The sequence below is a fragment of the Oncorhynchus masou genome, chromosome 9 (assembly GCF_036934945.1).
Source record: "Oncorhynchus masou masou isolate Uvic2021 chromosome 9, UVic_Omas_1.1, whole genome shotgun sequence".
In the NCBI taxonomy this organism is placed as follows: Eukaryota; Metazoa; Chordata; class Actinopteri; order Salmoniformes; family Salmonidae; genus Oncorhynchus; species Oncorhynchus masou.
Genome location: NC_088220.1, coordinates 44,363,863 through 44,376,157, shown reverse-complemented (window position 1 = coordinate 44,376,157; position 12,295 = coordinate 44,363,863). Strand labels below are relative to the sequence as shown.

Below are 12,295 nucleotides of genomic sequence, written 5' to 3'. Positions count from 1 at the left end.
ACGCTCGCCCTCTCACCACCCTTTGTGAGGGGTTAGCCATGAGGCTTGAGGACAATGATGTCCTAAAAGGCCTTAACCTTCACGAAAAAGGCTTCACCCTCTGAGGGGATAGGGCTTAGGGTGTCCTAAAGTGGACACCGAACAGCTGATAAATATCCCTGACTCATTACACAAGGAACACAGCTTCCAAATGCCAGGCGGATAACACCGGCGCACGCTCGCCCCCACCAGATGACAGATGAGCCAGGCGGATAACACAGGCGCACGCTCGCCCCCCCCAGATAACAGAAGAGCCAGGCGGATAACACCGGCGCACGCTCGCCCCCACCAGATGACAGATGAGCCAGGCGGATAACACCGGCGCACGTTCGCCCCCACCAGATAACAGATGAGCCAGGCGGATAACACCGGTGCACGCTCGCCCCCACCAGATAACAGAAGAGCCAGGCGGATAACACCGGCGCACGCTCGCCCCCACCAGATGACAGATGAGCCAGGCGGATAACACCGGCGCACGTTCGCCCCCACCAGATAACAGATGAGCCAGGCGGATAACACCGGCGCACGCTCGCACCACCAGATAACAAATGAGCGAGGAGTTAGGCCCTTGTGTACATATGTTGTCTACATGTTGCATCATAATTATTTATTATCCCAAATCCTTTTATGAGGCTGTTATCTGGTTTCATTCAGGTATCCATCCCAATTAAATGTGATCCCATTGAGCTTTGAACTTATGCTTTGTGTGTTGTATCTTTCCCCCTAATTATATGCCTGTTGGGGGAGTGCCTGCCTGCCTGCCTGCCTGTCAAGAAAGGCAGCCTTCTATCAACTGCACATACAAAACAAAAACATTCTTACAGATAAATATAATTGTTTACAGTATCCTTACATGAACTAAAGTTACCCTCTATTCTCCAAGTAAAAAAAAACAAACACTCGTACTTGACTTTTTCCCCCCTTACTAGTTCTGACTTTGCTGATAGCTACTTTGAGGAAACATCTACGTACTATGACTGTGATGTGTGGTTGTGCCACATATCTTTATCTTAAGATGAATGCAGAAATTGTATGTCGCTCTGGATAAGAGTGTCTGCTAAATTACTAAAATGTCAAATGTATTAAAATAAACTAGCACAGATGAATGCTTAGATCACATCAACACGTAACACTCTGGCGACAAAGCCCTCCGAACTAAATCACTCTTAAAACGTAATCCCTTATAAATCATCCTAGGAAGTCCATATCCTGAGAAGATAAACACTTGAAAATGAAATGTGGGATTTCAATGATTGAGAGGCTCAGCAGTGACTGTCTCTCAGCTCTCAGCACCACCAGCAGAATGCATCAACAGAAAACAAGGCATTACCGTCAATTCATTTTTTTATAAAAGCACTAGAAGTCTCATTATACTTTATGGCACTGGATATGAATGCACTACAAGCCATTTAGAATAATAAAACTCTCCATGGTTTGCTTTTTGAGAGACAAAGGGTTTTATTGGTGACAAGTGGGCGAAAAAAGACAAAAACAATATGGCTGCCTCATAGCCTGTAGGAGTTAAGAGGTAAAAGAGAGTTCAGCCGTGCACTCATTGCACTGTAATGAGTCTCCAGTGTTTTGCAAGTTAGCTGTCTGCTTTGCTCTCAGTGGGACTTCCAATCCTGGGCGCTTTTCAAAGGTTTCTAGCTAATCATTTTCGAGAACATCCAACAAGGTGTGTTCCCCTCATCGTACGACCAGACTGGCAATCTTTCTTTGATCTAGCAAGGCTACCTTTTCTTGGTCTTACACTGTGATCAATGACTTGCTATTAATTATTCAAATGTATCCCAATTTATCCTCAGAGAGTGTTGCATTATTCAACTGGCTTTGGACAACCACCTGTAATAACGTTTTCAGTCACTGGCCTTGGGAACAATAACAATCCATGTATCAAAGGAATGAATGTATGTCACACCTCCAGTGGGATTGTTGCAATCATCTATGCTCATTTATACAATGGTGGTTCTAATTCTGAATGCTGATTGATTTAAACAGCATTCCAGCCGGTGCCTATTCCACAAGTTACCACTGTCTAAATCTATTATATTAAAATGCCTATTTACTCTGTTCCATTTGACCGCGCAATCCACCATCTCATCAGCCCAGCCAAGCAATTTATAAACTTCTACACCACTATAAAATTAATCTAGACATTATCTCACATTTATTTTAGACTAACATTGAGTTTTCAACAGCGGAGATTTGTATAAACCTTGCTGTCTGTCTCTCTGACATTCGATCTCCAACTGTCCCATAGTAATGAACGTGAAGGGAGTCAGGACGAGACAGACAAGCAGGCAACGTTTCTCAGTCACTCTAAATCATGAATCAGCTGGTATCATTTTTATGGATATATACAAAGAAATATCATTTGAAAAAAAGGTCAAACGAAACCAAGTGCAGTTGGTTTGCAGTCTTTCCAGCTTCAGATTGAAGTGATTGTGTTAGTTGTGTTGTTGGCTAGCTCCTCTGAACAACAGTGTCTTGACGAGTGAGCCCATTTTCTATACCAGGTGAAATCGAGCCTCATTAGCTCATTGTTATGGATGTATCCAAATAAATGTCTCTGGAAAACAGCTTAAACCTATGCAAATGCAGCTACTTTGCTGTTATTCCGGCTGCACTTTTTGACGTGACTATAAGTTAGCCATAGTTGGCTAGCTAGTAAGCAAGGGATAAGAACATTTCCAGACAGTATGGCAAATGGAGCATTTAGAACAAACGACTGGGTCGCGTCCATATATACAGAACAAAAATACAGAACGACTGGGTCGTGACTCTATCAACCAAACTGAGAAAGAACGTCCAGCCGGCTTGGATACCATCCCTAGATTTGTGTCGGGACTATATCTTGTGGAAGGATGAAACAGTATGAATAAATGAATCAAAATAAAGTTTTTCATTAAAATATGTCAATCATTATTTGAATATGGTGGTAACCCGTTGTATAAAAGTGATAATGCCCTGAGAAGCATTATGGGGATATATTGGCTTCTACATTCTACATGACATTCTCTCTATAACTATAGCTGAGAGAAGAACTGAAGAACTGGACAATGAAACGAATGTGAAATCTCAGGGCAATAGAAGCAGGGCTTTCCTCAATCGCTACACAACATTACATTAACACAGTGTTATCTAAGGAGGGCCAGAACAATGTGGCCACACTTGGCCAATGCTGTGATGTGGGGCGAACTGTGACCTGTGTTTCCATTAAAGTGTAATGCATGGGCAGACTCCTCCCACATAATAACCAGAGAGCAAACCACAAAGACAATAACACTTAGTGTTTTGATCTCAACCCCCGTAACCCCACATACTTTGGCATGAACACACACACACTCTGCTGTACACACAGGATTACCACACAGCTACAGTGGGCGAGCTTGTGATAACCCGTTAACCCGTTAACCCTCAACCACCCTGTTGATGAACTAGATAAGTGACCTGACCATCTGTCTTTAAGACCAGAAGGATCAACCCCACAGTGTTAAAGACACGGTCCTTATAACGAGCGGGCTGAGAGTCGGGAAGCAAGTACAGGGAGTGACTGTTCTAATAAAGAAACAAAACAATAAACACGAAACACAAACAACGCACCGACATGAAACTGAGTCAATAACACCTAAGGAAAGAACCAAGGGGAGAGACAGATATAGGGAAGACAATGAAGGATAGGATGGAGTCCAGGTGAGTATCGTGAGGCGCTGGTGCGCTTGAAGATGGTGACAGCAGCCTGATGACCTAGAAGCCGGAGAGGGAGTACACGTGACAGTACTGCCCACAGCAAACAGCTTGAGCGCCTATATTATACATGCCACGTTTACATCCGTAATGTATCTTTCAAATGGCGATACTGTTACACTAATGAAAGTGTTTTGCCATGGCTGAGATTCAGGTAAAATGACAAAAATCCACACTATGGGCATATAGCATTGCTGTGCCACAATGAAGTGCACTTTAAATGAAAAACAAGAAATATTGAACCATACAATTAGGTTCCTAATCACTCACTAAACTAAGTGCTAACATGTTAACGAGATTGTAAACGCCCTCGTCTGTAGCTACCCCTCTATTTGTGCTACATTAGCAATATTAGGCTAGACTAGCCCACTGTCTGTATGTTCACTGGTATCATAGACCTAATGGAGACAAAGCCATTCAAAGTCGATAAGATATTTCTCACAGCCCATAAAATAGCTATAGCCAGGAATAGTGGTGAATCCCAGTCAAACCCAAACGCCTGTCCAAACCCGCTGTGCACTAACGTAGATTTGCCAGACATGACTAGAACTGAGGACTCTGCTGCAATCAATCACAACAAGTGCTAAATTCCCAATTGACCCCTAACCCCTCAAACCTAAACACTTTGGCATGTTTCCCAGACAGATTAAGCATTGAGGATCAGGGTACAGTATAATACAAGTATTTACAAAACGTTTACTCCAACACTGTGGTATTCCATTCATATTTCATCCATTACCTTTCCAACACTAATATATGTGCAACACATTGCCAGAGTACCTCTGTCTGCTCTCTAATCTCAATCTAATCTTAATCCATTTTCCAGGGGCTGTATTCATACATTTCAAAATAGAAGTGCTGATCTAGGATAGTTTTTTCCTTTTTAAATTGTAACAATAGGACAGAAAGAAATAAGCCACTTTGTCTAGCAAATGAGCACGCGTCGATTCGGTCCCCAGGGTGCATGAAGTCATTGTAATGAGAGGCGGAGTGCACATTAATTCCTGCTGTTCCGTTAATATGAGAACCTTTTCCCCCGGCACAATCTCATACCTGTTGCTAAACAAATTTAATTGGGTACATTTAGGTCGTAAAATAAAACGTGTGAAAAATGCCTCTTTCAAATAGAAAATGTCCTACTGAGTTGGATAATGTTTGGCTGAAAGGTTTTGTAATCACACCTGGGCTCAAAATCGTTTGGTTGAGTCTGCCTGGAGTGGCAGATGGTGAGGCTTGCAGTTTTGGTTGGTTTATTAAACCAGGCATTAACAGGCCTAGATAAAGTATTCATGTCTGTTTGTAATGCATGGGATTCAGTGTGGCCTAGCTATCATATATTCTTATTATTCTTATACCACAGCATTGTTGAATACTCATTTCTGATTGGCAAGAAGGGCTTTCGAGAATGGACATTAATTAAAACCAGATAACGGGACCGTTGGAAAAGATATCGGAACACCTTGCAATCATGACGCAATATGTGCCGACACATGCAGATCATACTTGCTACAAAGTTACAGAAAGCTAAACCAACAACTACACAAACCGAAATTGGATACATTGTAAACGCAGATCCAACGAGGAAAAACTTAGCTAGCTAGCTAGGATTGATTTGTTTTTTTTGCAGAGACATCTTTTGGAGCATCTGATGATGTAACATTGTGAGTGATGAACATGAATTTCTCTGCTCCCTACTGTTGCAGTCATGACGCAAGTGATGCTATGCTGTCAAATTCTCCCACGTTTCTAGTTTCACCAGCTGTTTTCAGCAACTGATATTTTTTAATTCGGTAGCCATTTTTTATTTATTTTACCTTTATTTAACTAGGCAAGTCAGTTAAGAACAAATTCTTATTTTTATTTTCAATGACGGCCTAGGAACAGTATAACTGCCTGTTCAGGGGCAGAACGACAGATTTGTACCTTGTTAGCTCAGGGGTTTGAACTTGCAACCTTCCGGTTACTAGTTCAACACTCTAACCACTAGGCTACCCTGTACGTTACCTTTTGGCAGGTTTGCTAGCGACAAACTATTTAGCAGGCTTCTAGCCTAGTGTTTGATATGCAGTGCAATCTCCTCGTAATGAACACTGTCGGGTGTCCTGGCGAGAAGGCAAACTTTTCTAGCTATGCCAGGCAAAATCAGGCATTGTTTTGGATGTATCTAAATTAATATCAATAGAAACAGTTACTTTGCTGTTATTCTGGCTGCAGAGATCGTGAACGTGTTAGCCATAGCTAGCTGGCTAGCTAGCAAGCAAGGAATACGTTCCCAGCTAGCAATGAGGAAATCGGCCCAGAAGTGGCCCTCTTCCAGGGGGCCGGAACTGATTGAATCGGGTGTCGGACTCGGCCCGGAATTAAAATGAATAACTGCCCAGAATCGGTCCAAGTATATTGGGCAGTTTCCTTCTACCGGAATTCAGCAGTCTGCCGATGCTATTTTAAATAAATGTATACAAAATTACCCGATTTAGTAATTTAAAATATTACTATTATACATTTTATACATACAAATTATACCCATCCACCCCAAAAATGTTTTATTGTATTTATTTATTTTTTACCCTCTTTTCGTCATATCCAATTGTCTTGTCCCATCGCTGCAACTCCCGTACGGCCTCGGGAGGGGCAAAGGTCGAGAGCCATGCCTCCTCAAACACAGCCCCGCCAAGCCACACTGCTTCTTGACACAGTGCATGCTTAACCCAGAAGCCAGCAGCACCAATCACCAATGTGTCGGATGAACAACGTGTCGGATGAAACATCATACACCGCTGACACGGTCATTCGCCTGGCCCGCCACAGGAGTCGCTACAGCACAATGGGACAAGGACATGCCGGCCAAATCCTCCCCTAACCTGGACGATGCTGAGCCAATTGTGCGTCGCTTCATGTGTCTCCCAGTAGCAGCCAGCACTGGTATCGTGCTGGCTGCGATGCCGTGTCTTAGACAGCTGCTCCACTCAGTTGGCCCCATCCACAAAGTTTAATGCTAATCAATTTCCCTGCACAAAGTATCAAAATACTAAAATACTACTTAAAACAGGACTCTTAAAGAATTTAATGTAAATGTTTGTTTTTGTTTTGTTTTTTATCACAAAAGCAATTACAAAGTATGGAAAAATAAATAAGTACTGAAATGTTAATTATATAAAGCACCCCGTGTAATCATTTGCCGGAGAGTAGCCACGATCAGCGAAAACACCAAGTTATACATTCACACCGGAATCGGCCCGAGCTCAATCGCCTCATAGTAGCCATAAATAATACTGCCGAAGGCGGCCCAGACTCCGGCCACATGACGTCGGCCGAGTCTGACTCTCATCCAAATGCCCTGACTCTCAGCCGGAATCGGCCCAGATCCACTAGGTTGCCACTGAGCATGGCAACGGAACATAAATGAGGAACAAATGGGTCGCGTCCATACATATCGAACTCATCGAACAAACGACTGGGTTGCATCTCCAGCAAAAAAAGATGAGAAAGTATGAATTTGCTTTAAAAAAATTATAGCGTTAAATGTGTACTTTCATATTGTTTTTTTTGACAACTTTGGTATAAGCGGGTGAAACTCCTCGGTTCTGTACGTTACCTTGGAAATATAAACTCCGAAAAGGGACTTTGGCTCCGCCTTGTCCCGCTGCGTCATCCATTATTTCCAAGGTAATGTACAGAACGTCGGCGTTTAGCCATCTACATATAGTGACATTTCCAATGGATTTATGGGGTATCAGTCACTCCATTTTTATTGTAAAATATGCATTTTCGTTGTTATTGCAGGTTATGCCGGTCTACTGAGGAATGTATTGTGTTGGGGATTCCATCAATGCCTTGGCTAACAGCATTTTTATGTCAACGTGTGTGTGTGTGTGTGTGTGTGTGTGTGTGTGTGTGTGTGTGTGTGTGTGTGTGTGTGTGTGTGTGTGTGTGTGTGTGTGTGTGTGTGTGTGTGTGTGTCAAATTCTCTCGGATTTAGACAGAAGAGGTGTTGTTCCCCTCTGATGTTTAAAAAAATCTAATCGATACAGGGTGAGTGGACAGCATGGGTGATGCTTGAATAGTAATAGCCCAACTGGTTGAGGGACTGTTGAACGCAAGTTCTCCATATTCAGCACCTTCAGATGAATGTGAATCAAGGTGCCTCTCACATGGAATGTTTCTAACGACTGTTATCTTCAAGTTTGGATCGCAAGGGACCTGAGAGAAGTAAAGGGGTCATTAGGTCTGCCAGACAATACAAAAACACATTGGGTAGATTTTCTCCAATCAACCCATTTATCAACAAATAGTCCATTTGAATTCAATTTCAGAGTTTAAAAAAAAATGTAGGAGTTTATTCAAATCGATAACACTATCCAGTCGGACTTGAAGACTTAACCGGACTAAAGTCCTACATCTACGCTCGAGAAGATACAGTATACAGCCATTCAGAGTAGCGGAGAATTTACAAATAAAATTAATGTCCATCGCAGTCTATAAAGCCAAACGAGTCACGCGCAGCGAGAGAGCGGGTGAAAAAAAACTCGAGTATCCCGTAATCCTTCCGCCGCTAACAGTGTAACAAGGATTAGCCTGCTAAAGAATAACACGCTAAATACTAAATACTAGGCACCGGAGTGGAGCGTCCCTATATATATATTAATATATATATATATTCCCAAACATATTGATTTCGTTTCAGAACTAGGCTACTACTCATCACGGCATTCTAGCAGCGCAGTCACCTATAGCGCACTTACAAAAAGCATGCACTCCACTCGCAACTTCATTGCCATCAACTGATGCAGTTGTATTGCCTACAGTTCAGAAAGCATAGCTTAGCTTTATCAAGTAAGTAAACTAAATGCCAACCCCGATACATAGATACATATATGCTTTGAATAAGATGACATATCTCCGGTGATGGAGAAGAGTTGTACGGAGGGATTTGTCTTTGATGTCGATTAAACTGCAGTTCGATGCTAAATGAAACACTTTTATGGAAGGTGCACTTTCAGTGGAATATGGTTTGTTTTTCTATTCACATTCCACCTTTTACTTGTGTTATTTAACAATAGAAACACTATGAATATCTATGTATATTGTGTTTTACCTGTATGTCCAGACGCAAACCATCCAGAAGGATAATCCGAACGAGATTGTTTTTTTAAACAGTAGTTCACAACAACTATATGTCAAACTGGTCCGATCAAATCCCGATTGTAACTCGACATCGACACAATAGCCTATAAATTTGTAAACGTGAAGTCTGTAAAATCCTTTTCGAATACCATCAACCATCGGGTAGGCTACGAAGAGCGAATCTCTGACGTTCAGCACCACCAGAGGAGTGGACAGCTCCTTTAGAAACTGCGGGTCTAACCTCTCTGGATCGTCTCCTGTGTCACTGAAGCACAAGCCACCACCTACTGGATGCGTCCGGATACAATTTACATACAGTCACAGGAATAACCAATCAAAAGCCCAGCAGTAATCTCCAGCGCGAAAGTGAAGACAAACAATCTGCCTCGACTGATCCCATCCACTGGAATGAATTGTCCTTGACTGAGATGAAAAGAGTTGGGGGCTGTCGAATGTCACCCTTCCCACTGTTTAGAATTTTGAGTCACTGAAATCCGTCAGTCAAGTCCTGCAAGCAAGCGCCATCCACGAACAGACAAGGTTATGACAAATATGGTGGTCCTCCAAATACATACCAATGCAATAATCTATGTTTTCATCGATATACACATTATCAGCTGGTACAGCTTTTCTTTCCTTTTATAAACTGAACAGTGTCATAAAGGTATATTATTTCAAGTTATTCTACTAAGCACGCATAACCTCTTCAATGTAAATTAAGCTGAATTCATCTCCAATACATTGTTAGGGTAAGAGACAATTTACACGTGATCCTAAAATGTGGTTGGAGGTACCTTATGGAAGGTGTGACGCAATTGTGAAGCCCCTGGGGGAACGCAGAGGCCAAATTGAGCTATGTACCTCATCGCAGTGCGCCTTTCAAATGTTGAAACAATGTGGAGGGCTATGTATATCTCCGCATTGACATGATTGGATGACGGTAGGTGAGGGCGGGAGGTCCTGCATTAACACAAACTCCTTGACAACTTCCTTCACAACAGCTCTGCACTGCTTGGCGAAGCGCAAGTATGAATACCCTGACTCCCGCAGAGTCCATATCACCGTAAATTCTGCACAGCCAATGCAGACGGCAGATTGACCATGTATCACCTTTTAAGCCTGGAATCTTAACCATCTTGAAACAGTAGTGAAACTGAACAATTCTGTTTGAATTCCAGGCTAAGAAGGCTTAGGCATACAGGCATATTAAGGTACACATTTTTTATGAGTCACCAAACATGGTCAATATTCATGCCAAAAGAGCTATGTTAATTGCAGGAAGTGTCACATATATACAGTGGGGCAAAAAAAGCATTTAGTCAGCCACCAATTGTGCAAGTTCTCCCACTTGAAAAGATGAGAGAGGCATGTAATTTTCATCATAGGTACACTTCAACTATGACAGACAAAATTAGGAAAAAAATTCCAGAAAATCACATTTTAGGATTTGTAGGATTTTTTATGAATTTATTTGCAAATTATGGTGGAAAATAAGTATTTGGTCAATAACAAAAGTTTATCTCAATACTTTGTTAAATACCCTTTGTTGGCAATGACAGAGGTCAAACGTTTTCTGTAAGTCTTCATGAGGTTTTCACATACTGTTGCTGGTATTTTGGCCCATTCCTCCATGCAGATCTCCTCTAGAGCAGTGATGTTTTGGGGCTGTTGCTGGGCAACACAGACTTTCAACTCCCTCCAAAGATTTTCTATGGGGTTGAGATCTGGAGACTGGCTAGGCCACTCCAGAACCTTGAAATGCTTCTTACAAAGTCACTCCTTCGTTGCCCGGGCGGTGTGTTTGGGATCATTGCTGAAAGACCCAGCCACGTTTCATCTTCAATGCCCTTGCTGATGGAAGGAGGTTTTCACTCAAAATCTCACGATACCTGGCCCCATTCATTCTTTCCTTTACACGGATCAGTCGTCCTGGTCCCTTTGCAGAAAAACAGCCCCAAAGCATGATGTTTCCACCCCCATGCTTCACAGCAGGTATGGTGTTCTTTGGATGCAACTCAGCATTCAACGAGTTGAGTTTTTACCAAAAAGTTCTATTTTGGTTTCATCTGACCTTAAGACATTCTCCCAATCTTCTTCTGGATCATCCAAATGCTCTCTAGCAAACTTCAGATGGGCCAAGACATGTACTGGCTAAAGCAGGGGGACACGTCTGGCACTGCAGGATTTGAGTTCCTGGCGGCGTAGTGCGTTACTGATGGTAGGCTTTGTTACTTTGGTCCCAGCTTTCTGCAGGTCATTCACTAGGTCCCCCCGTGTGGTTCTGAGATTTTTGCTCACCGTTCTTGTGATCATTTTGACCCCACGGGGTGAGATCTTGCGTGGAGCCCCAGATCGAAGGAGATTATCAGTGGTCTTGTATGTCTTCCATTTCCTAATAATTGCTTCCACAGTTGATTTCTACAAACCAAGCTGCTTACCTATTGCAGATTCAGTCTTCCCAGCCTGGTACAATTTTGTTTCTGGTGTCCTTTGACAGCTCTTTAGTCTTGGCCATAGTGGAGTTTGGAGTGTGATTGTTTGAGGTTGTGGTCTTTTATACTGATAACAAGTTCAAACAGGTGCCATTAATACAGGTAACGAGTGGAGAACAGAGGAGCCTCTTAAAGAAGAAGTTACAGGTCTGTGAGAGCCAGAAATCTTGCTTGTTTGTAGGTGACCAAATACTTATTTTCCACCATAATTTATAAATAAATTGATTCAAAATCCTACATTGTCATTTCTGGATTTTTTTTCTAATTTTGTCTGTCATAGTTGAAGTGTACCTATGATGACAATTACAGGCCTCTCTCATCTTTTTAAGTGGGAGAACTTGCACAATTGGTGGCTGACTAAATACTTTTTGCCCCACTGTATCACCATAATCAAACATGATGCTCATGGATAGTCATACAGCCCCATATGCCAACCATGTCATTGCCACAGACAAATTAATGTAAAGTGATATTTATGGTCGGGAATAAGTGGAAACCCTCTATATAACAATTTCTCCACGACCAGTGTGTATCATGGTACATATGTGCTCAGAATACCCATCTCACCCAGGTATTGCACCAGTTAATCATATTGGCAATTAATGCCTTGCATATACAGTTGAAGTCGGAAGTTTACATACACTTATGTTGGAGTTATTAAAACTCGTTTTTCAACCACTCCACGATTAACAAACTGTAGTTTTGGCAAGTCGGTTAGGATATCTACTATGTGCATGACACAAGTAAGGCATATTATTTCACTTATAATTCACTGTTTCACAATTCCAGTGGGTCAGAAGTTTACATACACTAAATACACTGTGTCTTTAAACAGCTTGGAAAATCCCAGAAAAGTATGTCATGGCTTTAGAAGCTTCTGATAGGCTAAT

The 12,295-nt window shown here is 42.1% G+C and overlaps 1 protein-coding gene across 3 annotated transcripts in view; it reads right to left on the bottom strand.

Moving 5' to 3' along the window:
• The window catches only part of LOC135546027 (follistatin-related protein 5-like), a 179,878-nt gene extending 170,730 nt beyond the window's left edge, over positions 1–9,148 (bottom strand). For all 3 annotated transcript variants that reach the window (XM_064974099.1, XM_064974101.1, XM_064974100.1), the window contains exon 1: positions 8,885–9,148. In XM_064974099.1, coding sequence (XP_064830171.1) covers positions 8,885–9,072 — 188 coding nt within the window. In that variant the 5' untranslated portion in view covers positions 9,073–9,148. The remainder of the gene's footprint in view (positions 1–8,884) is intronic.
• Between the last annotated feature and the right edge of the window lie 3,147 nt (positions 9,149–12,295).